Genomic DNA, 24,587 nt, shown 5'->3' on the forward strand with positions numbered 1-24,587 from the left:
ACAGGATGTCATTGGAAGAAATCAAGCTCCTCCAGAAGCAGATGGAAAGAAAATTGGCCAAGACAAGCGCAGATGGAGAAGATGGAATCAGAAGAGCAGAGATGTCGGTGGAGAACCAAACCGCGTCTTCTTTCTTCTTCTCCTTCTTGGTTTTGTGATTTTGGGTTGAAGATTTTGATTTTTGGAAGGGAAAAAGGGTCGGGGTGAAGGACAGCGTGAGATGGAGGAGATGAGGGTGGGTAGAAGAAGAAGGATGAAGAAGATGGAGATGGGGAGAGGGTGATGGTGGTGGGGAGAGGTAGAGGAAGATGGGGAGAAAAAGAATTTTTTTCAACTACAAGGACTAAATTGAAGTTTTTAAAACATTCCCAACACTCAAATGCCACATAAGCTTCAGCCTTTAACAAAAAAAAATTACAACTCAGCCTTCCGTTAACGTCCGTGACTTTTTTTTAACCAGGGACTGCTGATGAGGGAGATTTGCCACTTCCAAGGACCACGGGCGACATTTTTAAAGTTTAGGGACGAAATTGAAGGCGGTGGACACATTCAGGGACGAACTTGGCTATTTACCCCATAAAGATGTAAACATGTTCCTCAAAAGAGAATGATCTATCTCTTAATCAATCTCGGACAACAAAGACTATATGCTCCAATAAATGCGATTAAAATGAGATGGAATCAGAAAAATAGAACGATTGAGATTGTGTCATCCATCCGATGTGGAGCTTGCGAGTGAGCCAAGAAATGTGTGACTAGACCTATGTTCAAATGAGTTTTGATCTTGCATTCAAGCGTTTACTACTTTGTACTCGTGTTATCCTGTAATTGCCATAACTTACCTATGTTTGACATGTCTTGCACCTCGCCCATCAAATCCGACAACAAACATAGATGTGTACTTGGAGTTGTTGATCGATGATCTTCAAAAGTTTTGGAGTGATGAGATTTTGAACTACGACATTAATTTATACCAAGTAGAACTTTATCATGAAATCATGTTTGATGTGGACACTGGACGCTCATTGATTTCTTGGAGTATGACATGTTTTCTGACAGTTTCAAACCTTGCATAAATGCCACAAAGTTACACTTTTATTCTCGAGAATTTTCACTTGACTTCTCTTTTAGCATATCAAAAGCCGTCACTAAACGCGTATGTCATGAACCTTCGCGTTCAAATATGAGGGGCCTTCATGAATATTCTAATCCTCAGATTAGGAATCTCTCTGACTACTTTTTGGACGTGAATGTAGGAATCTCTCCATATTAAGCGGTAAAGGTACACAATTTGGGCCATGAGAAAAACCCAAAGTCACAACTCTCCCCGAAGACTTGCACCGCCAGAAGAATTTTCTGGCAGATGACAAAGGGTAAAACTGTGAAATAAGCATCCTCTTTCCCTCCCACTATGCTTTTTTCTTTCCTTTCCCCATTCTCTATGTTGTGCTTTGCAGCAAGAGACAGAAAGAAAGGATAAAAACTGCGCCCACAGAGATTTTCATGTGCTAAGATACTCACAAGTCAGTGAAGTCACAACACTAAGCACTTGCCAAAGCAACCTCGTTAGGGACAAACAAAAGCAGAGTGTAGAGTTGCTGAGATTGAAAAAATATGAGAGTTTCGAGAATAGAATAAAGAATGAAAGAAAGAAAATAAAAGAGACCAGATTCAGACAATACATAGAGAAAGATAAAGAGAACAAAAGATCCATATGTGAAGAGAAAGATAGAGAGAGATAGTGAGAGAGAAAGAGAGAAAGAGATGGTGGGCTCAGGAACAACATCAGATAGGAGCAAAGAAGCTGTAGGGATGATGGCCCTTCATGAGGCCCTTAGAAGCGTATGTCTCAACTCAGATTGGAATTACTCTGTCTTCTGGACCATTCGTCCTCGCCCGTATGCTTCTCTCTCTCTCTATATATATATGTTTTGTGCTTCTTTGAATGCTATGGTTTGAGACTTTGAGGTGTTTTCTCAACTGGGTCTTCCCCATTTTTCTTGCAGAAGGGTCAGAGGTGGCAGTGGGTGCAAGGTTGGGGATGATAATGGCAGCTTGTAAGTATGGTGAAAACAGAGTGAAGTCTCTGTTGGTGTATACTATTGTTGACTTGATTCCAAAACTGATGATATTTTTAGCAATTTTTGATTCTGGGTATTGATAATTCAGTGTTTTTCAAATTTGGTGAAGGATGTTGATGTGGGAAGATGGGTTTTGCCGTGGAAGCGATTTAGACTGCCTGGAAGAGATTGATGGAGAGGATCCAATCAGAAAATCCTTCAGCAAAATGTCCATTCAGTTATATAATTATGGAGAAGGGTGGGTAATGGGTAGGTCTTTATTTTGTGTTGTATGTGGTTTCTATTTTCATATCTACCTATGTTCCTCTTTCTCTTTCTCTTTCTAATCTTCATTATTTCAATACCATGTTGGAGGGAGTTACTCACAAGTCACAACTTACAAGTACAATTTCTAATCTTCAATATTGGAAACAGGTTGATGGGAAAGGTTACATCTGATAAGTGCCACAAGTGGGTCTTCAAAGAGCCCACAGAAAGTGAGCCTGATATCTCCAACTACTGGCAGAGCTCCTTTGATGCTGTATGCATTTGAACCCTCTCATTCAATAACTTTTTGATCTCTTTGTTTTATTCCTTTCCCTTAAGATATAGATTTTGATTCCCATCCCAAGATTCAACTAGCACAGAATCTAGCATTAAATTTAGTCTCTTCTCTTGATTATGTGTAGCTGCAATTAATTGTCTAAGAACTTAATGCCTTTGTCACAATTGATCTTTGTAAATTGATTATTGTAAAAGTAAGTTGAAAGTGAAGTGATTTATGTTTGGATGCATATATGAAAGTTATTTTTGTTGAGTAATGTTGTTAAATCTCAATTGATTATATGTTCAACGCAGAAGCTATTCTCTCTAGCTTCTATCAGAATTGATTTTTGATATGAAATCAATTCTCTCAAATGACTCACAAACATCAATATTTTCATCCGGAATTGATTTTAATGATGTTATTTATTGCAGCTTCCACCTGAATGGATCGATCAGTTTGAGTCAGGCATTCAGGTCAGTCAGAACAGAATGAATGAATTAATATCATGCTCCTTTTGTGAACCCTCCAAGGGTTAACCATTTCATATACTTATATTTTGTTTACATTTATTCCATGGCCAGACAATTGCTGTAATTCAAGCTGGGCATGGCCTTCTACAACTTGGCTCTTGCAAGATTGTGAGTAAATTTGGACATGACAATTTCTTAACACACCCACATATTCATAGTTTTCATTTGTATATGTGTTTCTCACACTCCCACAGAATTATCAAATGTTTGATATTTTTACTTCTATATATTCTCAGATTCCTGAAGATCTCCATTTCGTGCTAAGAATGAGGCACACTTTTGAATCTCTACGATATCAATCTGGCTTCTACCTCTCCCAACTTTTCTCTTCAACTAGGAACACTTCCTCTCCTACTTCAGTTCCTTCAAGACCATCCAACATTCCAATTAGCCCAACTCCTTCACTCCTCAACTGGAGTCAGAGGCCTCTTGGTTCTGCTACTTCTATGCTATCCTCACCAGGTTTTCAACATATGGGGTGCCCACAGGCCAAAGATGAGACTCATATGTTTCTCATGCCTCATGCATCTGAAGCTGCAAAAAGAGAAGACATGATGGGGGAGCATGAAAACAACATGAAGTGGCTAAATGGGTATTCCTCCTTCACTGCACCTGATCGAGTGGCTTCTTCATCCTCTTCTATTTCAGTGGATCACCATCAAGCTGTGGAGTATAGGAATTCAGGAGGAGGTATATACACGAATGTCATGGAAACCTTTCTAGAGTGAATGAGGGTGAAAGGTGAGTTTGTGTTAGGAAAAATGAAGGATGGTGTAGTTGCTTATTTAGGAAAAGTTATTTGTGTTCCTTTTCAGGTGTTTGCTTTCTTCCTCTTTGTATCATGTGTTTCTGTCATCCATCCACTTAATGAGACTTTATTAAATGATGATTTCTCTTTTCTTAGTTCGATCACACACATGGTGAATCTTACTATCTTCCTATAAGGTTATATCAAATGGATTAAGGAATATCATTTGATGTTATAGTTTTATTAAAATTACTATTTAACTTCCTAACATACCCTTTATCTCTCTTATTAATTATGTCTTTTCAATTCTTTTACCACTAATAAATTAAGGGTATAATTGGCAAAATATGATTAATGCTATCTTGAAATTGCGAAAGTGACAAGTAAATAGGAGTATTTAGGAACATATGGAGTAACTTATTAATTAGCTCCTTTGAGAGTTTGATAAACAACATATTTCACTAGTTTATAGCATGTGTTAAAACGGGACTTGAGCTAGCTTATAACTCAAATTAGTTTAGTTAATCGTGAAAAGTTCACTATTTAGGTTCTTAGCGCTTCATGCCTATCCAACTCTAACATGTTTTAAAAGTGACCAATTAGATAACGGGTTTTCGGTAAGATTGTTAATTGGATAAATATTTACCACCAGTTAGAGACCTGAGAGGTAGAATTGACAATCATAAGAATTATTAGCTAGAATAAAATTGGGAGGATTTGAATCAGATATCATTATAATCTTAAGGCCTCTAATCTCTGTCATTTCTTCATTTTTCATTCGCTTACTTTATTTTTTTGCATGCTCACAATCAACCCAATAAACATTTGATTTGCCTAAACTATAAGTCCATCTCTTTAAATTAAATATACACGCCTTAGTCTCGTGTGATTTTAAATGCAGCACAACACTCCCTAAGTCACAACGCTTAGTACCTTCAACATGAGCCACGCTGGACTACGAACATGGACCCTCGGACATGCCTCTTCCTTAAAGTCCCCCGACTGATGCACTGCCTTTGATGAGCACGACACCAGGGCTAAGTCACAACGCTCAATACCTTCAATAGGACCCATGTCTCACTACGCTCATCAAATATCGAACTGAGGAGCACCTCATCCTCAAATCCTTGTTTGAGGCACTACCTCCAACGAGTGTGACCCTAGGCCTAAGTCACCTCCCACTTTGAATCCGTCCAAAAAGTTCATCACCATCTTCGCTCAAGCCAGGACGCAAACCTGGCAAACCCAAAATGCCACTGTTGTCCCTTCTTCTTCTCGCGTTGGACAAATGCCTTTTCTAACTTCTCATATTGCGAAAACAGGTCCTTGATTTGGTTGTATCCCACCAATTTAGAGATATCATCGATGAAAAGAGTGATACAATCCTGGAGATATCCTTTTCCACCTCACATCAACATGACCATCTTGTCTCCACCCTCTGGATCACCTTCATTCATATCTAGATCTCCTCCACCGGGTCATTATTCGGGCTATATAGCAGTATATTGATGACACTAAAGTTGTTCATCGATCCATCTTTATTACGTTTCACTTCGAATCCATCACTATTGGAGTGTGACTTTTTCCAAATCCAACAGCGTGCACACAATCTAAGGCAAAATATTCTTGGAAGTAAATGGTCAAAGTCAAACTATTTCTTTCTTCAATCACAATTCCTTGGAGATCCAAAACCAAGTCCACCTTTTATTCATTTTAATTTGCATCCTCAAGCAAAAATAAACAAACCATTCGATGTGGCTACTAAATACACAAATACATCATAAAGTGCCCAAAATCCCATATACCTTCCCACAAACGTTGCAGAAAATACCTATTCACATTTTTTTTTACCTTTGCAACAAACAATTTTTGTGTGAATACACAGCCATTAATCAATTTATGAAAAAAAAACTGAAAATAACTTATTCTTGTTAATATTTATTGTTGTATTGAGATATTTTGAGTTTTTACTTGATTTTTCTTGCCGGAATTAGAATTACCCTCTTGCAACATTTTCTCTTTGTTGTGTGCCTTCGTCTTTGATGGCTCCATGGCATGACATTTTCTGCAAGCCGTGAAAAGCCACCGGAAAATTCTCCGGCCAAACCGGAACGCCGACACCCTCTTCACCATGTCCTTCTTCTTCTTCAGCTTCTTTGTCTTGTTCTTCCTTCTCATCCCTCGCGGCATGTCCATTGTTTTTCTCTTGGAGGCGTCACGGTTCAACGCCGGCACCGGCGTTATATACTGCCACCGCCGGGAGCACCCATATGGCTGATGAAAGTGATGACCCGAAACCGTTGATCTGTTGTTGAGGACTTTGTTGTGGAACAACCTTCTCTCGCTGCTGTCACTGGAGCTTGTCCTGGCACTGCTGCAGCTGCTGCTGGTGCTGTTGCTTCTTGATGAGAGAAACGAGTCCTTACTGCTGATGCTACTCGTTCGGCTTGTGGCGGCGAGAGGAGGGTGGAGGTGGTGGTGGGAAGAAGAGTGGCCGGAGAGAGGGAATGAGTGAGGTTGGAGGCGGCCATTGAAGAAGAGGTGATCAGCTGGTGAGGTTGTGCAGGAGGGTGAGTCAGGTGTTAGGGACCCGAATTCGAAGTCGGAGTCTTCTTGGTTTGGGGTGCTTGGGAACGAGAATGAGTCGCCGGAGCTGCTATTTTTCCGGCGGTTTTCCATGGAGGCTGATTGGGAGGGTGGTGATGGTTGTATTTGCATGGGGCTTAGATTGATGTGTGTTGTTTGGAGAGTGGCTTATTTATGGTATTGGGTTTTAATGGGAAATGTGGAGTGAATCAAGCTCCTTGTTGGTTTCAAATTGAGGAGTTAAAGATGCAAATGTGGTGTAAATAATGGGGACACTAGTGGATGCCAACTCAAACTTAAGCTTAAGAAATAATATTGGAAGGTGCTTGTGTAATGATGATGTTACAAGCATAGATGTGTAATGTGTTGCTAAAGTGTTTGTGTCTTGTGATAGAAAAGTTCTAGCTAGTACTTTACATTACCACTCCAATTACACTTTCAAGTTTCAACTAAGAGAGCTAGATAAAAAAAAGTATAATAAAAAAAATTAAAGAGATAGATAAAAAAAAGAGAAAAATGAAAGATAAGTGAGTGTTGTATAGAAAAAGAAGAAAAAAAAGTGATGATGAGCAAAAGTAAGATTTATTTTTGGAATCACTAATCAAACAAATTAATCAATTGTAAAAGAACAAAGCATCACAGATCAAGATCATAAGGCAGTAATCCATAAAATTTGAAAATGGAAAACAAACAAATCGGCAACATAAAAAAGTAAGATGCAAAGAGAAATTATAGTGTGAATTAATAAAAACCCTCAATGTGTGGATGTTTATACCTTTCCAAAGTGCCTTAGTATTTAGTAATCTCAACTTAATTGATTAGTATTGTGCGTTAAGTTTGGTGGTTTTCATCAAAAAGAAAAAGAAAACACTGTACTTTGTATAGTATATGTATTTTAAAAAATTCTGTGTCAACGATGTGGCAATTTCCTATATGACTTATAGTACTCTTGTATTGTGTATTATTTACTAAAGAAATATTGAGGATTTGGAAAGTAAACTCTACTTAATCATCTTGTCTCTTGAATGGAGTATATATTATACACATTCAGATCTATCCATCAAACAGTTGAATCATATTATATTTGAAAATATTATCCAATGTGGTAAATATTTAAAGTGAGAAAGAAATAGAGAAAAAATAATTAATAAATATATGCTATAATGTGGTATATAAAATGATGTGATTATATTAGCCATATCATTAGTCAAACATACTATAAAGTGGTAAGTGAAACTAACAGGAATAAAATAAAAAATTATATGTGGGGACCAAAATTAAATTTATACCTGAAATTAGGGATTAAAAGCTTATTTAAATCAATATTTTTCACACTTGTAATAAAGCAATTGATTTATCCAAAATTATTGACTTATCCCAAGTATAGTGGTGAATAACACATGATTAGATTATTCTTGATCAACTTGCTTTTTGTTATTCTAAAGGACACAGAGTCCCAAATATGCCCTTTTCTATATAGATATGCAGAAAAACAAAAAATAAAATAAAGTAGGAAGAGAGTCAGTCTTCTTCCAAAAGACCAAGGAATGGTAGGATCATAGCACTAGTGTAGCTTTCTTTTGAAGAAGGAAAGCAAAGCCAAAGCTCCCTCTACAATCTAAACGAGAAAAAAAGGGATGAAATAAATTGAGGTGTGTGATTTTAATGATCAAAGACCTACTTTTGAATACTCTTGAACAAACAAGGGGACAAAGCAGCTCTTATAAAAATCCTTGGTCTCTTATTTAGGATTCTGTGGCGTGACCCATGGCCCATTTCAGCTCATTGTGCCTTGGGTGCCATCGGTCAGCAAGATTCAGTCATCAATATTTAACTTTAATTTTCTCCAAAATTAAACTCAAGCAAAATTATTCTTCAATCTTCCTTACAAAGCACACTTTCATGTGACACTAACATAATGTGGAAGGTCCATGGATTTGAAGACAAAAGCTGTCAAAGAGTTTCATTAGGTAGAAACTAAATATCTCATCCCTCACTTATGACACCAAAATATTGAGTATTCTGTAACAACAGTTAGAAGTTGTTTCTGCTAAAGAAGTGTTAGTCAAATTTGGTAAGAAGCTGTAAGCCGGTGGAATGGGTTAGCCGATATGAAAGATGCTTTGCATCTTAGGGGATTAATTTTGAACCATTAATCGCTCCAAGACTTAGGAAATATAGGTTATATTTGGCGTCCCTGGATGATAAGGTAGTTGAAAGCTAAAAAATTAGCTGAAAGCTTAGAAGTTAGCTGAAAAGCTACCTGATTGTAAAAAGTGTTTGGTAAAACTAATTGTTAAACAAGCTGAAATTGTAAAATGATATAAGAAAACATACTTGTATAAATTTTCTTTGCATTCAACATTATTTTATTTACACATCAATGCATATATGATATTAAAATATTAAAATAATGAACACTTTAAATATTTAAATTTAGTTTAAATTATTTATCATCTCAAAAATATAATTAACTTGGATAGGTTTTTGGGGTCGATGGTGGAGGTCCAGGTGTTTATCATCAGTGATGGTTTCTGGTTGGGATTAAGAAGATAATGGTGGGGGAGAACCATAGAAGAAGAAGTTTTTTTTAATATTTAATAAATGAGAAATTTAATTAGAGACATGAAAAAATAATAATGATAAGAAGAGACATGTAAAAGAGAGATTAATTGCCAACTCCACACTTAACAGATCTCACTGATGACAAAGATTATTTTCATACATTTTATTAACGTTGAGGATTTTTTTTGTAAGGATGAATTCCAATTGACTTTTTTTTTATGAGACAAAAAAATATTTAAGCCAATATTATTTTTTGTTTCTAATAGCTTATAGATCTTGTGAAAAACACGAGAAAAAGTGCCTTAGATTTTTTTGTTACTAATAGCTTATTCATGTTGATTATCTTATGTTTCTTCTCAATCTTTATACAATATTATGAAACATAACATCCGATAAACTTTCAAGTCAACACACACAAATAGGGGTGGAAATAGGTCAGGCGGCTCGTTAGGGGCCTATGACTCGGCTCATCTGAGGCTCGGCCCGGCCTGACTCGTTTATTTAAAATGCTAGACTTAGGCTTTTTAAAAGGTCTGTTTAACTAAAAAGACCAGACCCAAAAAATTTAAAAAGTCTATTTGGCCTGATAGGCCGGCCAACTTATATATTATTTTTATTAATAATATAAATAAATATAATTTAATTATATATAATTTAATTTTTTTTAAACTGATGTATACTTTAGTATAAAAGAAAACCCTAAGTCCCTACCCTAACCTATATTAGAAACGTTCTAAACATATTCAGCATAGCACATCCTCAGCCGCATAGGACGCAGGCTGCAGCCAGCCACCACTGTCGGTCTGCCGCTGCCATAGCACATCCTTTGGGATTGAGACTTATTATTGTTTTTATTTCTATGTTTAAGACTTGAGACATATTGTTATTAAACAATTTGTTCATTTTTTATTTTATTTGTGTTTGTTTTAAAATGCAATGATACAGGTTTGGTTTTTGAAATGCAATGATACAGGTTTAGTTTTTGAAATGCAATGATACAGGTTTTTTTAATAGTAAGTGCAATGATATATAAAAGGCTTATTAGCCCGCCAGCCTAATGGCCTTCTTTTGATAAAATTGTCTGTTAAATAGGCTTTTAAGCAGACTTGTAGGCCAGGCCAAACCTTAGAAATGATCAGGCCAAGCCATAAAATTTGGCCTATTGATAGGCCACAGGCCAGGCTTGGGCCACAAAAAGATAATGTAGGCCAGGCCTAGGTCACGCAAAGCTTGGCTCGGCTCGGCCTATTTCCACCCCTACACACACACACACATATATATATATATATATATATTCTATTTATTTATAATATTTATAAATTAGATATAGAATTTAATATTTGTTCAAGTTATGTGTCATATATAATAATTAAAATTTAAGTAATAATATTAATTTTTAAATATGAGAACCTAATTTTTTTTACAAGTAACAATTAATAAAATTAATAGCATTCATGTTATTAACATATAATAATATTGTTATTAGTGTATAGAAAAGGTCAAACTTACTTTTTAATTAATATTTAAATAATAATAATAATACTTTTTAAATAAGATGCACTAAATTTCTTTACAATTAATAATTGATATATTGAATAAAATAAAATATTATTAAAAAATAACTAATATTTTATTATTGTATAGGTCAAGTCAAATTTACTTATTAGTTAATATTTAAATACTAATAATATTTTTAAAATAGGAGAAAATGATTTTTTTACAATAAAAAATTAATGTAATGAAACCTTGAAATTTATTAATAACTAATTAATATTTTTATTAATGTATAGGTCAAGAAGAACTTATGATTTAAAATTTAAATGATAATATTAAATGTTATTAATATCTAATTAATATTTTTATTAAAGTATGTTAAAAATTATTGTTATTAAAGTATAGCTAGGTAAAGTCAAATTTACTTAATAATAATAATAGTTTTTAAATTTGAGAAACTTATTTTCGTAAAATTAAAATTTAATATTTTATTAATTAATAGGTCAAGTCAAATTCACTTATCTATTTAAATTTAAATGATAATGTTTTTTATAGTTAACAATTAAATGATAATGATTTTCTTGTATATAATATATTATATAACAGGAAATGTTATTAATAATAAATTAATATTTTTATTAATGTTTAGGTCAAGTAGAATTTACTTATTGACTAAAATTTAAATAATTATAATAATAATTTAAAAAAATGTGAAACTAATTTTTATTACAATAAAAAATTAATATAATGAATAACATAAAATGTTATTCGTAACTAATTAATATTGTTGTTAATGTATAGGTCAAATTACTTATATATAAATATATTGATATTAATTGATTGATATGTATAACTATTTAAACATTGATATAACTAATTAATGTATAGGACAAATAAATATTTTTATATAATATTTTATAAATATATTAGTTCTTTTTGTTGCTTTTTGTTTCACATTTGATTTTATGAAATAACCAAAAAACCATCAAATTTTCACTCTATTCCTTTTTCCCAATTTTTCCATTTAAACTTTTCTTTTGACAACCAATTAACCAAATTCAAGTGAGGAATGGTTTGACCAAAAAAATCAATCAAGGAATGGTCATCACATTGTAACTTGACCTAGTTTCTTTTCAGTGGCCTTAGATCTATGTGGCATTGAAATCGGCGTCGAAATGAAACAAGGTAATATCACCACAAATACGAGATTTTAGATGGAACAACAACGCCTCCTCTATGATTTTATAAGAGCATCTTCAATGCTAGTTCTTATTTCTTAGTTCTTAGCACTATTTATGTGGGCTCGTATTGCCACATGTGCTTAAGCAACTCTCAAGCAATTTTACTCCAACCATGAGTCTTAGTTCTTAGTTCTTACCACTATTCATTTGGTTCCACCAACCACATTATTTATATTTTTTATTTTCATAAAGTAAAAAATAAAACTAATAAAGTAATTTGGATGAGAGAGAAATAATTAATATTTTAAGCTAAGAACTCAAAAAGCAAAACTCCTTATATAAGAACTGAGTTCTTATTTTTAAGAACTAAGAGCTGCATGTCAGCACCTCCAATGGTAAAGTTCTTAGTTCTTAACTCAAAAATAAGAACTAAGATCCTTGCATTGGAGATGTTCTAATCAGATTTTATTTTTATAAGCATTTTAATAATCAGATTGATCCGATCCACACTTTAATTTGTATAAGTATTTTTTAAAACTAATTTGTATAAGTAACTTAAACAAAAAAATCGAAGGACCATAATTTAATGTTTTTTATTAATATGAAATGAAAATGTCATCATTACATGTTGTTAACAACAGTGCCATGAAAACAGGGAGAAACTCCTCAACAGAGAAAAAAAACGACCTACTAGGATAAAGTCGATCGCAATCAGGCATTCTCCTGTGGAGGTGGGGCGTTAAGGTCAAGATCTAATAGATCAGGACCTGGAACCCTCTCATTGTCCACAATGGAGGATGAACCAGAGTCGTTATTTTCTTCGCATTGCCTCACGGCATGAGTAGGAACATGAGCGGAGACATCAAAGAATGCCAAAGGGCGGGCATCTGGGTAGACCGCTGCAGCATCATCAGCGACAAGAGTGAGATCCAGCGATGGCGGAGAGGAGAACTCCAAGGTGCTTCCCTGGCTTGGACTGCGCACAACAAAGTTGTTATTGTTGTTGGTGATTTCTGTCGTAAGGATTGGGGAATTGAGCTCCGTCTGAAGAGGGAAATTGAGCTTGGCCTTGTCACCACATAACTCAAGTGCCTTCTTGTCATAGGCATGCGCCGCATCTACCGCAGTGTCAAATGTGCCGACCCAGACCCGCGATTTCTGCTTTGGGATCCAGATCTCGGCGCAGTAACGACCCCTTGGTCTTTTCCTGACCCCTCGATACTTGACCTCTGTGGCCACTTTGGTCAGGTTAGGTCGAGAGAGAGTGATGCGTTGCGCTATCGGAGGCATTTTTTGGGGGGTTGAAACTGAGATTTTGAGCAACAGACTCAGGAGGAACGAGTGTTGAACTTCCAAGAGGGAGACATGTATGAATGAATCAAAAGAAAATAGAGGGATTTTATAGCCTTGATGAAGAGAGAGAAAATAACCCTGATGTATAATATTTATATGAATTTGAGTTATATAAATATATATATAATATAATATGTATATATTTGTTGTATATATTTGTTGTATTCATATTATGCTAATGCATATTTTATACTAAGAATTCGTTTGATGGTCAGGATAAGATATGTGAACATGATAGCAACACGATAGGATAAGAGCATGATAAACTCTTATCATATCCTGTGTTTGAGGTGCACATGATAAAGACAGGATATGATGAGAAAAAATGTATCAAATTTATATTTGAATAAAAAATACATTTAAAAATTGATAATTGTATTAAATTTAATTTTTTATACATTTTCTTGAATGAGTCTATATTTTAAAATAACTAAACTTAATTTAAATTTTATTAATTAGCCTATTTTATTGTTTTGAAGATAGACTATATTTTAAATAAAATTATGCAATTAACCAATTGGTTTTTACTTAGTTGCGACACGTGATAATTAACCATAAAAGTTAACAAAATTAAGAATATTATTATTTCAAAAGTAATTTATATTTAAATTATAAAATATTATATAAGTCGATAAATAATTTTAAATAATACGAGATGAAAATAGAAAATTAGTCTATTACTATTAAAAAACCAATATTTGTAACCAATTCGTTTTCATTTAATTGTGACATGTGATAAATAAGAAAAATTAACTAAATTAAAAATATTGTTATTTTTAAAGTAATTTATATTTAAATTATCATATAAGTAGATAAATAATTTTTAAATAATAGGAGATGAAATATTAAATTAGTCTATTACTATTAGTAAATCAATATTTGTAAGTGAGTAGTCTATTTTACTATTTATGTATAATAATTTTATTTATTTTTTATTTTACTTAAATTAGTGTTTTTTATATTTATTAATTAATATTATTATAAATTATAAATTATATAATATTAAAATAAATTAATTTGGAGTTAGGATACTGAAAGAAATTATATAACTGATATCAGATTCTGTTCTATCATATCTCTCTCATCAGGATAACTTTTATACATGATGGACAAGATAAGATATGAGACAGGATAGTGTTATCCTATTATGTTGGCGCAATAAACAACAAATAACAACATAATATGATTATTATCATGTTATATCCTATCTTGTCCTGACCACCAAACAGATCCTAAAAGGTATAATAGGAAGTTTTAAATTGCAAGTTCGTATCAACTCTTAAAATTTGCAGAGTGCAAAAAGTGGTAGGTCCCATCTCAAATCCCTCCCACCTCCCTCACAATGTGATACCACACAAGGTTGTCTAGCTTTTTTCTCTCTTATCTTTCTCTTGTAACTAAACCTTTACAAACAAGTATAAAGTCTAGTTCGTCAAAAAGCTCTAGGTTTGAGGGTTCAGCTTTGCACCGATTACTATCCGTCGAATCTTTTCTTTTATAAATAAATATTAGTTGTTAGTTGTTAGTAAATTAGTTCCTTTAACAGGATTTGAACCCTAACCCTTCACCTCAAGCTTGATTAGCTAGACAATATATCCTAGCCCCATTATTTGAAAAATGAGGCACGCTATATGTTATAAGAATAAGTCTTGAAGGCCTTACATGCCCATCTTGAAGTAAATCTAGGAAGTTAATAAATGTATAGAAGTAAGAGTTCAGTAAAATATTACCCTAAAGCCAATTATTCTTGGGTTTTGTTTGAAACTATCTTGTTCGAAACAATAAGCATTTCCCTTGCAAAATACTACATATATAGTAGAAGCTTTCACTCCTGAAATAAGATATACTAGATATAAAATCCGTGCGTTGCACGGGTGTTTTTACAATTTTATCAACATTATATAAAATTTATTAGAGTTTAAATAAAAATATTAAATATTTTTTACTTATAAATTATAATAAAATAAAAATAATTGTGTTAAAACATTTCATTATGAGTATTAGAGTTTTCTTTGTGTAAATAATTAATACTATTCAAATTTAATAATTAGAATTGAAATAATTTTAACAATTTAAAAATGTATTTATTTAAACATACAATAATTTATAAAGTGCATTTCAAATATTTTTAATCAATTAATAAGTTTTAATATCACAAAATAAATTATATCAACATTTTCTTATACTTTTTATCAACAATTAATTAACTTTAACTTTGATAACTACAATAAAATTTAATTTTAATATTCTAAAATATTATTTAGTAAATTAATTATTTTTTAATTTTAGCCTTAATTATTTTTCTCTGTTATACTTCTTTAAGTTGATCTTTTTTACTAATATATAATAGATTAAAATTTATAATTGAATAAATTTCTGAAAAAAATACACCCACGTCATACTTTTTTGACATCCACATCATACTTAATAATGTTAATTTTAAAAATATTTTTAAAAATTATTTATTAATAAGTTATTGCGGCACTTTTAATTTTAAAACTATTTGCTAATTTTTTATTAATAAAATTAATTAATTTTAATTATAAATAATGTTTCCATATAAAAATATTATTTAATAAAACTTTATTCTAAATATCATCTTGTGTATACTCTATACACTTTTTAATGTATATAAAAAGATTATCTAAAAGACTTAAATAATTATAATATATTAATTTTTCATGTATGTAAAAAACCATGAGAGAAGTTAGAGAGGGAGGCTCTGGATGGGAGTCTCCGGCACGGTGGCATCAGCCACGACGGAGAGTGGTGGTGCGCCCAGAAAGGTGGCACTTGCAGCAAGGTTGGCGTGATCAGAATTGGTCACGCAATTCAAATGGTCATGGAAGCTTTCACCGTCAATCAAGGCTAGGCGGAGAGGCTGCTGCAAATCCAGTGCCATTACAGCAACGTAGACGAGTACAACAAGGGGATCATGGTCGCCTACAACACCGGCCAAGGCCAGGCGGAGGAGCTGCTGCACAACCAATGCAACCACAGCAACGTAGGCGAGTGCAGCATGGGAAGAGGAAAGGTTTTGAACGTCAAGATTCAACTCACCTGTCAGAATCATTTTCCGTGTTTGTTGATGGTCTAACTGAAAGGATTACATTGGCGAAACTACGTTCTATTTTTTGTAAAGCGGGGAGGCTGCGAGATGTTTTCATTCCGCAGAAAAAGAAATTTGGTCGGCGGTATCGTTTTGGCTTCGTGCACTTTCACAGTAACGAAGAAGCATGGAAGGCGATTCGAATATTCCATGGCTTGCGTTTAGAAGGCAGTTACATTGTGGTGAAGAGAGCAAAATTTCAGCGGCCTCCTCGCATGCCCAAGGTACCGTTGCCGGAACGTTTTCAATATGAAATGCAAGGAAAAATTTGGCGACGCAAAAGCCAACCTCAGATGCGTGAACAGGGAGCAGTTGTTAAGCAAGATGAACCACCGGTCCGGCCTTCGGGGGAGCCACAGAATGAGGGTTGTCGTTTGAGTCTCAATGAGTCAGATTTGGATAAGGATTGGGTGCAAAGATGTGCTCAGGCGCGCACAATTGAATCTATGCCAGTTGAAGTTTTGCAGGATGCATTTAGTGAAATTGGCTTGTTTAATTTCCGTCTGATTCCAATGGGTGCAAATGAAGTCTTACTGGAATTTGAAAATAAGGAAGAAATGGAGAGCACAATTGATGAGTGTCGGTACTTTTTGGAGCAGAAGTTAACTGATTTAAGACCTTGTACAATGTTAACCTTTGGGGTTGCTCATCTTGTTTGGATCCGTTTGTGGCAGGTACCGTTGGGTTTATGGACTGAGGCTTTTTTTACTGCTGTTGGAAATAGGTTGGGGACGTATGTGTCGTCCGATGAGGCGACTTTGGCGCGACATCCGGCCGATTTTGCCAAGATCTTAGTTCGAATGAATCATCCGTTATTGCACTGCCATACATTGTCTGTTGATGTTGGAGGGATCTCCTGTATTGTTTTGGTTGAAAAGGATGTTGCTGCTTATGATTATGGGAGTGTTGTTAGGATGCCTTCAACACCAGTGAAGATTTATGTTTCAGAGGATGAAGATACGAACGAATTTTTTGTCACAAATCAAGACGGTTTTCCGGAAAAGGATTACGAGTCTGCAGTAGATGTCGCTTCTGATGAAGATGATGACGCTTACGTTGATGACAGATTGAACGTGTTTGACGTTCTTGTTGCTGCTTCGCCAAAGGACAAGTTATCATCGCCGGAGGTGGAGCCGGTGGTGGCGGCATCGCCGGTGATGTCGCCGGTGCTTAAGCCATGTGGAGCGGATATTTTGAATTTGAATGAGGGAGCGTTAAATTCAGGAACGGAAGCTGTGCAATCGTTACAGGATCTGGCACCGGTGTTAAAGCCATGTGGAGCGGAAATTTCGAATTTGAATGAGGGTGTCATAAAATCAGGAACGGCAGATGAGGAGCAGTTACAGGACCTGCCTGACTCTGGTTACTCTGTGGAGGAGATTGAGGGATGGAAAAGGAAAATAATAAAAGCAAAGGGAATCTCTGATGATGATATTCAAATTTTGAATAAAAAGGCTACAAATTCTCCTCAAGATTACGTTAAACATTTGGCAGTTCCAGAATTCTCACTTAACTCCCAAGATTTGTTTTTATCAACAAATTATTATTGGCCTTCAAATTCTTATTACTGGTGCCCACAATATTTTAATCAAGCAACAAAGGCAGGGACGTGTTTTACAATCCTAGACAGTCAACAAAACACGTTTTTCAGCTCTCAGGAGAAGACGTGTTTGGCAAATTCGTTGCTTGGACAAAATGGATTTCAGGGTGATGCACATTTACGTGAAAGCAATTCGGTGTTTGTCCGTACTTCTCCTCATCAAATTGTGCGACAACCGTTCACATCAGACTTGCAACCCTCTCATGCGTGCGATCAAGCTATCTCAGAGGTGGAGCGACAACAACAGACCTTGCTTCCTACTTGTGATGAGTCTCTTGCCCCGCTGACGCCAGTTGAGGTAACCTCGCCAAAAACAGACTCTTCCAGGAAGAGTTCGCAAAGGGGACGCCCCAAGGGAAGTAAAAACAAACCTATACCTCTACCTGTGGATTTCTTGGAGCCAGTTCAAGGCGAAGATGGAGTGACGACACGTGCACAAAGAACATGGTTGCTTGGGAAACAATTAGGTTTGAAGGCACGGGGGTCAGAAGCTTTGATGATAAGAGGACTAGAGGCACAAATCCGTCAAAATCATCCCCATCTTATTTGACATTCCGGATCCTTAGCTTTCAGTTGCATTATGATGAGGTTATATTCATGGGCCACATAAGGTGATAGAATGGCGTTTTTATTTTGGAGCTTTAGATGATAATGTTTTGAGTTAGGGGGGAGTGATTGGGGATTATTGTTGTTGCTATTGATAGATTATTAGACGTTGGAAATACTGCTGTAAAGCAATTTACTGCTGTTATGCTGCTGTTGTCGTTGGAACTTGCTGCTGTTGCAGTATTGCATTTGCTGTTGTCTTTTTCTGATGCTGCTGGTGCTGTTATCCTTGGCTGTCGTCGCTGTTCTCATTTGCTATCGTTGGTCGCTGCTGTTTTTTTTTCCTGTTGTCATCTGTTGCTTCTGGTGCTGTTAGCTACATTTGTTGTTTGCTGCTGTTGCTGATATTATCTCTTGCTGCTGCTGCTATTATTGATGTTGCTGATGTTTGCTGTTGTGATTGATGCTGCTGTTGTGGTGAACCTGCTGTTGCTGTAGTTGTTTCATGCCTGCTGTTTGTTGTTGTTAGTTACAAATTGGGGCTGTTGCTTTACGGAGAGAATGGGCTTTTATGTGATGTGGGATTATGGCTATGATATTGAATTAGGGATGCAAAATTGGTTATCTTAATGATGCGGTACTCTTTTTCCTTGCTAGGTTTTTATCCCATTGGGTTTTTCCTAGCAAGGTTTTAATGAGGCTTATACTTAAGATGACGTTTGAAGCCATTTAGAGGGGATTTTTTTTATTTTTTTTTTTGAGGGGTTGCTTATTGTGTGGGAACTTCAGTTTTTGAGTCTTTGTAATTTGTATTTGCTTTGAGAAGCTTTTCCTCGGGCTGGATTTTTATTAATAATAATACTTTCATTTTCAAAAAAAAAAAATTTATGTATGTAAAATTATTTTATAAAATAACACAAACAACATTATAATCTATATTAAACAGCACATGTAACCATTAAAAAAAATTCTAAGTATATCTTTACGGAAAGCATTTAATCATTGACTATTTATAAAATTTCATATATTTATTTTATATAAAATATATTACTTTACATAAATTTAATTTTTTTCTCAACTTGAGGTCAATAATTAATATTTTAACTACATATGTTTATATTTTTTTATCACATTATATTTATCTTTTACTTAAATGTATAGGAAATTTTATAATTAATATATAAATAATTATAAAAATGAAGAAAAATAAGTTTATAAATATATTATTTAATGTTGGTAGTTGAATAGTTTTTGACCTTACAATTTATTCAGTTTTAATTTTATTATTTAATACCTTTATTGCAAAAGAAATTCTTTATTTTTAATGTATTTTAATGTAGAGGTAAGAATTACTTAATGTATTTAATGCAAAAAAGTTCAAGTCTCCTTTACATATATATACATATATAGATTTACGCATGCTTATCTAGAGAATTAAATTTGGTCTATCTAATCTTATTTTTCTTACAAAAAACATTTAAAGCAAAGTAAAATAAAAGCTACAACTAGAAACTTCTTAGTTATAATTGAATTTTCGCAGGAACGTGGATAGCCATCGTATTCATGAACATGCACGTAGACTACTGGTTTAATTTGCAACTTTGCATGAAAAAGTACCATAGATATGTGTTTCAATTATTTCTTAGATACTTGTTTTTAAATGTGACAAAACTTCATTTGGCAGAAAAGTGTAATTACAACATATTTAGATTTATGTTTAAATCTTCACCCTTTTCAAAATATATTCCAAATAGATCTCCTATAATATTATAGAAATAATAGACTAAGTAGAAGTTAGTTAGACCAGTACTGTCAAAAAAAAAAAAAGTTAGTTAGACCAGTAAAAGATTGCTCATGTGCATTCTATTGGGGAAATGGCTTCTTCAGATCGTGATCCAGGCATGAATTAATCTTGTCCATGAACCGCTAGAAGATGAAATTTCCCATCGTCATGGAGAAGTATAGACAATTCAGATAGAGACGCTCATCTCACAATTGGAAGATCTTTATTTACAAAGTGATCACATCTTCTTCTAGTCTATGTCTGCATCCTCTACTACTACGACCTATTCAAAAATGCAAATGTATCTCTACAGTTAAAGGGAACCAATGGATCTTGGAATAACTGCTTACGCCTTACAGTGTTTGGGGAGTGGGTTTAGCGGTTATAGAGGGAAGTTAATGGGGTTATGGAAAATAAATAGTGGGAGTGGGTTTAATGGTTATAGAGAGAGAACCAAATGATGGTTATGGAGAATTCAGATTGTGCTAGGCTCAAAATTAAACATGTAACTCAAACTTAAGAATTTCATCTCCATCATATGTTTGAAGCTTTATGTTAGAGTTACACATTAACTAGAGATATGTGGTCAATTAAGTGCTCATATAGGGTAAAGCAAATATTAACTCTTGAGCTAGTTTTTGTGTTGAGTTAGACCTCCCCTAATTACAATTGCAGTTAGGTCCCAAACCTAACTCCAATGTTTAATGGTTTAAAGTGTTAGAATATTACCTTGGAGTTAGCCTTAAGCAGTAAGCACCACTACCTTCACAATAATTTTCCACACATCTTTTTCTTTGAAATGCATGAGAAATCGTCCACATTAAGATCCATGGAAATTTTACTGGGGCAACAGAACGTTGAGACGTTGGAGATTTAGTTGGAATGACAATGGATGGATTAAGAAGTCCTTTCAGGATTTTTATAGATGAACAAATACATAAAAAGCGGGAAACCAAGTTAATTTAAAATGTTTTAGAAAAAATTATTTTTAATTTTTCTCCTCACTAATTTTCAAACATAAAAAGTTGGAAACCAAAACATAAAGATCATGGGTTCGTGCATGAGGTGTGAGATCATAACACATAATTGTTCCATATTAGTGGTCGGCTTGAAAATCGTGAAGAAGGTTTATATCAGTGTTATTAAACTCATCTCGGTGATCGACTCAATAAGGGTACTGAATCAACGAGTCATTGATTTGATCACTGAGTCACTGGTTCGATTGTGTGACTCGGTCTATTTTAAAAAATCTAAAAGTTTAATTATAACTCCACGCTCTAAATTTTAAATCATTAACATCACACAAATACCTAATTAAACAACCAAGAAGAAAAGTTTTATTACAACTAAATATCACAAATAAGTTAAAAATATCATAAAAAATATAGGTTTTACACTTTAATCACGATAAAGGCACACAAATAATTTAATTTGAATTATTGTTAAATATGATATATATTAAAATAAATAGAATAAGTAATTATTATCACATTTGAGATTGTGGGTTTACTGAGATGTTTTGTACCTGAATTTTATAATGTGAGTTATTGATTTTCATTGTCTGTTTCTTACATATATATGATACTATGTAACTTTATTATCAATACACATGCCTAACTTAGTGGTAAGCTATGTTGTGGTAAGTTATGTGGTGTGTGGCACACAAGGATAGAGTTTGAATCCATGCCAAGGCAATTTTGCAATTCTTTTTTGGAAAATAGATTTTGGGAAATAAGGTGACTTGCCGGTCTAACCAAAACCGCTTGAGTTACCGATTTATCCATCGAACCGGACGAGCCAAACCGGTTTATACCGGTTGGAGCAGGACCGATCCGATAAGAGTCTTAGACCAGTCATGTAACCGAGTCACTGTTCAATCGGTCAGACCGTTTGATCCCTAAACCTCATCTTCCGGACCCATATGTTCACAAGCTCTTACTACTTGAGTTATCATTCATGGACAACTGTTAGTAGTAATATGCAAGGTTATTAAAACCGGACCGGTGATCAAACCGGTGAAGGCACTGATTCAAGGTTCATTGGTTCGACCATAGTTGAACCGTGGTCCAACCGGTATAGCCGCTATAAATTAAATAATATAATTTTAAATATATAATATATAAGGTACATTGAAAAAATGTCCATAACCTCATAAATAAAAATTACACAAAATAGTCAGAATTACATAACTAAAATAGTAGATCAAAATTGTATTTTTTTTTAAGAAATTGTATGCTTTCTACTCTGTTTTTGTCTACACATACTTATACAAATTTTTTATTTTTGTTCAACTCATACTACTAGAAAAACTTTAGTTTAATATAAAATAGTGATTAATAGGTAATTATTATGCCCAGTTTTTTTTACACGGCCGACAACTTGATCCGCACATTATCATACGTTTGGGCCCAAATTTTTCTAAATTGACTTTGTAACTACAAAAATGATGCCAGACAAGTAAATAATAAGCCCACAATAAAACAAAACCCTAGTATACTTAGATGCCTCCATTCAGCCTTCACGTTATCTCCTCTAGTTTCAGCAACCACAACATTTGACAGCTCCCCACTCCCTCATGCGTTTCCTTTCAAAACAAACCAGATCCATTCATGGTGGAGTGTGCATGAGTGCTTTGATGCTTCTATGAGCTTTCTATTCTCCACTTGCATTTTGTTTTCATTTTCCACTTGCAATCTGTTCCATCTCTAACGGTGATGTGAGGTTCACAATTGAGATTTTTGAAGAACAGATTCCTATTTTTCGAGATGACTTTGCCAACCGGCAACCGTTGAACCGGCCGGTTTTCACACGGTTCACCGGTTTTTGACCGGGTTATCCGGTTTTGACCGGTTATTAACTGCTCCGGTTTTATGGTTGATTTGAACCGCTTAAGACACTGGTTCCCAGTCGATTTGGTTGAACCGGCTGGTCCGGTCCGGTTTTTACAACCATGGTAATATGAATTAAGAAGATGTATCTTATGAGAAAGATGTTCTTATATGAGAATATAAGAATAAATCATGACCGTTAGATATAATCATGGACGATCAAGATTAAAAGGTGAAGTCATGTGACATTTTAAAAAAGTCACATGACATTTTTAAGTGGTCATATGACTATTAATTAGTTTTAATCTTGATCATCCATAATTAGATCTAACGATCGTGATTTATTCTCATTTGCTCACATAAGATCACATTTCTCATAGGCTTAATTGCACTTTTGGTCCCCTAACTATGGCCTTCCTGCGAAAATCGTCCCCAAACTTCAAAATTAGCAAAAAACGTCCTCAACGTTTACACTCAGTTGCAAAATTGGTTTTCCGTTAAATTCCGTCTAAAAACTAACAGAATATTCCGTTAAAAATGAATTAAAAAATAAAGAAAAAATAAAATTGAGAAAAAATAGTATTTTAATTGAAAAAATAAAGAAGCTCATGAACTAACTCATCAGACCAACATCTTCACCTCCATGATTCGTCCACCATCATCTTCCCCCTCCCTTTCCACGAAACCCTCTCCCTCTTCCCTTACCTCCTCCTCGATTCCCCTTCCAATGGTGGTTCCGAACGAGATCTAGGTTAGTGCGATGCAGATCTGGTGTCGCGGTGGTGCATCGATTCTCGTATGGAGAGCCAAACACGATGGGGAAGATGAATAAGGGTAGCTCCAGCGAAAAAGATTCCGATCTTAGGTGGTGGTGTCGCGGGATCGAGAGGGAGAGCGTCGAGGTTGTGTTCTTCTTCAGTTTCTCCCTCCCACTTGCATGTTCATCTTCTTCATGTTGATTTTTGATTGAGTTTTGGGGGATTTGTTTATGTGCTGGTTGTGGTTGTTGTCGAGGGAGCACTGGTGTTTCTGGGTTTGGATCGGTGGAGGTTGGCGTTTCTGGGCTTGGATCGGTGGAGGACGTGGTGGTCGCTGGCTAGGCGTGGTGGCGGGGTTCCGACACCAAGAACAGAAGGGCAGATGATAGAGATGATTGAAACCCCTTTCTCTCCAGCAATCCGCTCCAGTTCAATTTCAGTATGGAGAGTTTGTGTTGATGGTTGAGGGAGGTAGTGGTGAAGAGGAATGAAAGGAGAAGGGAGGGGAGGATGAGGGATTGAGGTTGATGAAGATGGAGAAAGTGAGGAATGAGGAGGGGGAGGATGAGTGGTGGTTATAGAGTGGGGGACTAAAAATGCAACTGACTAAATGTTATTTAATTAAAAATTTATTTTTTTTAGTTAAAATTAATTTAGAAATGTCATGTCATCATTTTCAGTTAGATTTTAGACAGAATTTAACGGAAAACCAATTTTGTAACCGGGTGTAAACTTTAGGGTTGTTTTTTACTAATTTTGAAGTTTGGGAACGACTTTCGCAGGAAGGCCAAAGTTGAGAGACCAAAAGTGGAATTAAGCCTTTCTCATAAGATACATCCCCTATCAATTAAATATAAATAATTTATACTAGACAATAACGATAAGAAGGAAGAATGTTT

General features: G+C 34.5%; 3 protein-coding genes across 3 annotated transcripts; 1 reads left to right on the forward strand and 2 right to left on the reverse strand.

Moving 5' to 3' along the window:
• The first annotated feature begins 1,292 nt into the window (after nucleotides 1-1,292).
• Nucleotides 1,293-4,040, forward strand: LOC130749258 (protein RICE SALT SENSITIVE 3-like). Its single transcript, XM_057602586.1, has 7 exons — nucleotides 1,293-1,898; nucleotides 2,007-2,057; nucleotides 2,191-2,319; nucleotides 2,496-2,601; nucleotides 3,039-3,080; nucleotides 3,189-3,245; nucleotides 3,374-4,040. Exons 1-7 carry the CDS (start codon nucleotides 1,765-1,767, stop codon nucleotides 3,863-3,865), a joined length of 1,011 nt encoding a protein of 336 aa, XP_057458569.1. The 5' UTR covers nucleotides 1,293-1,764; the 3' UTR covers nucleotides 3,866-4,040.
• A 1,522-nt stretch (nucleotides 4,041-5,562) lies between these two features.
• LOC130749702 (uncharacterized) lies at nucleotides 5,563-6,757 on the reverse strand. The gene has a single exon (XM_057603082.1). The coding sequence runs from the start codon at nucleotides 6,601-6,603 to the stop codon at nucleotides 5,824-5,826; it is 780 nt and encodes a 259-aa protein (XP_057459065.1). The 5' UTR covers nucleotides 6,604-6,757; the 3' UTR covers nucleotides 5,563-5,823.
• A 5,665-nt stretch (nucleotides 6,758-12,422) lies between these two features.
• Nucleotides 12,423-13,001, reverse strand: LOC130743449 (ethylene-responsive transcription factor 4-like). The gene has a single exon (XM_057595703.1). It carries the CDS (start codon nucleotides 12,999-13,001, stop codon nucleotides 12,423-12,425), a length of 579 nt encoding a protein of 192 aa, XP_057451686.1.
• Between the last annotated feature and the right edge of the window lie 11,586 nt (nucleotides 13,002-24,587).

This window comes from Lotus japonicus, chromosome 3 (genome assembly GCF_012489685.1).
Source record: "Lotus japonicus ecotype B-129 chromosome 3, LjGifu_v1.2".
In the NCBI taxonomy this organism is placed as follows: Eukaryota; Viridiplantae; Streptophyta; class Magnoliopsida; order Fabales; family Fabaceae; genus Lotus; species Lotus japonicus.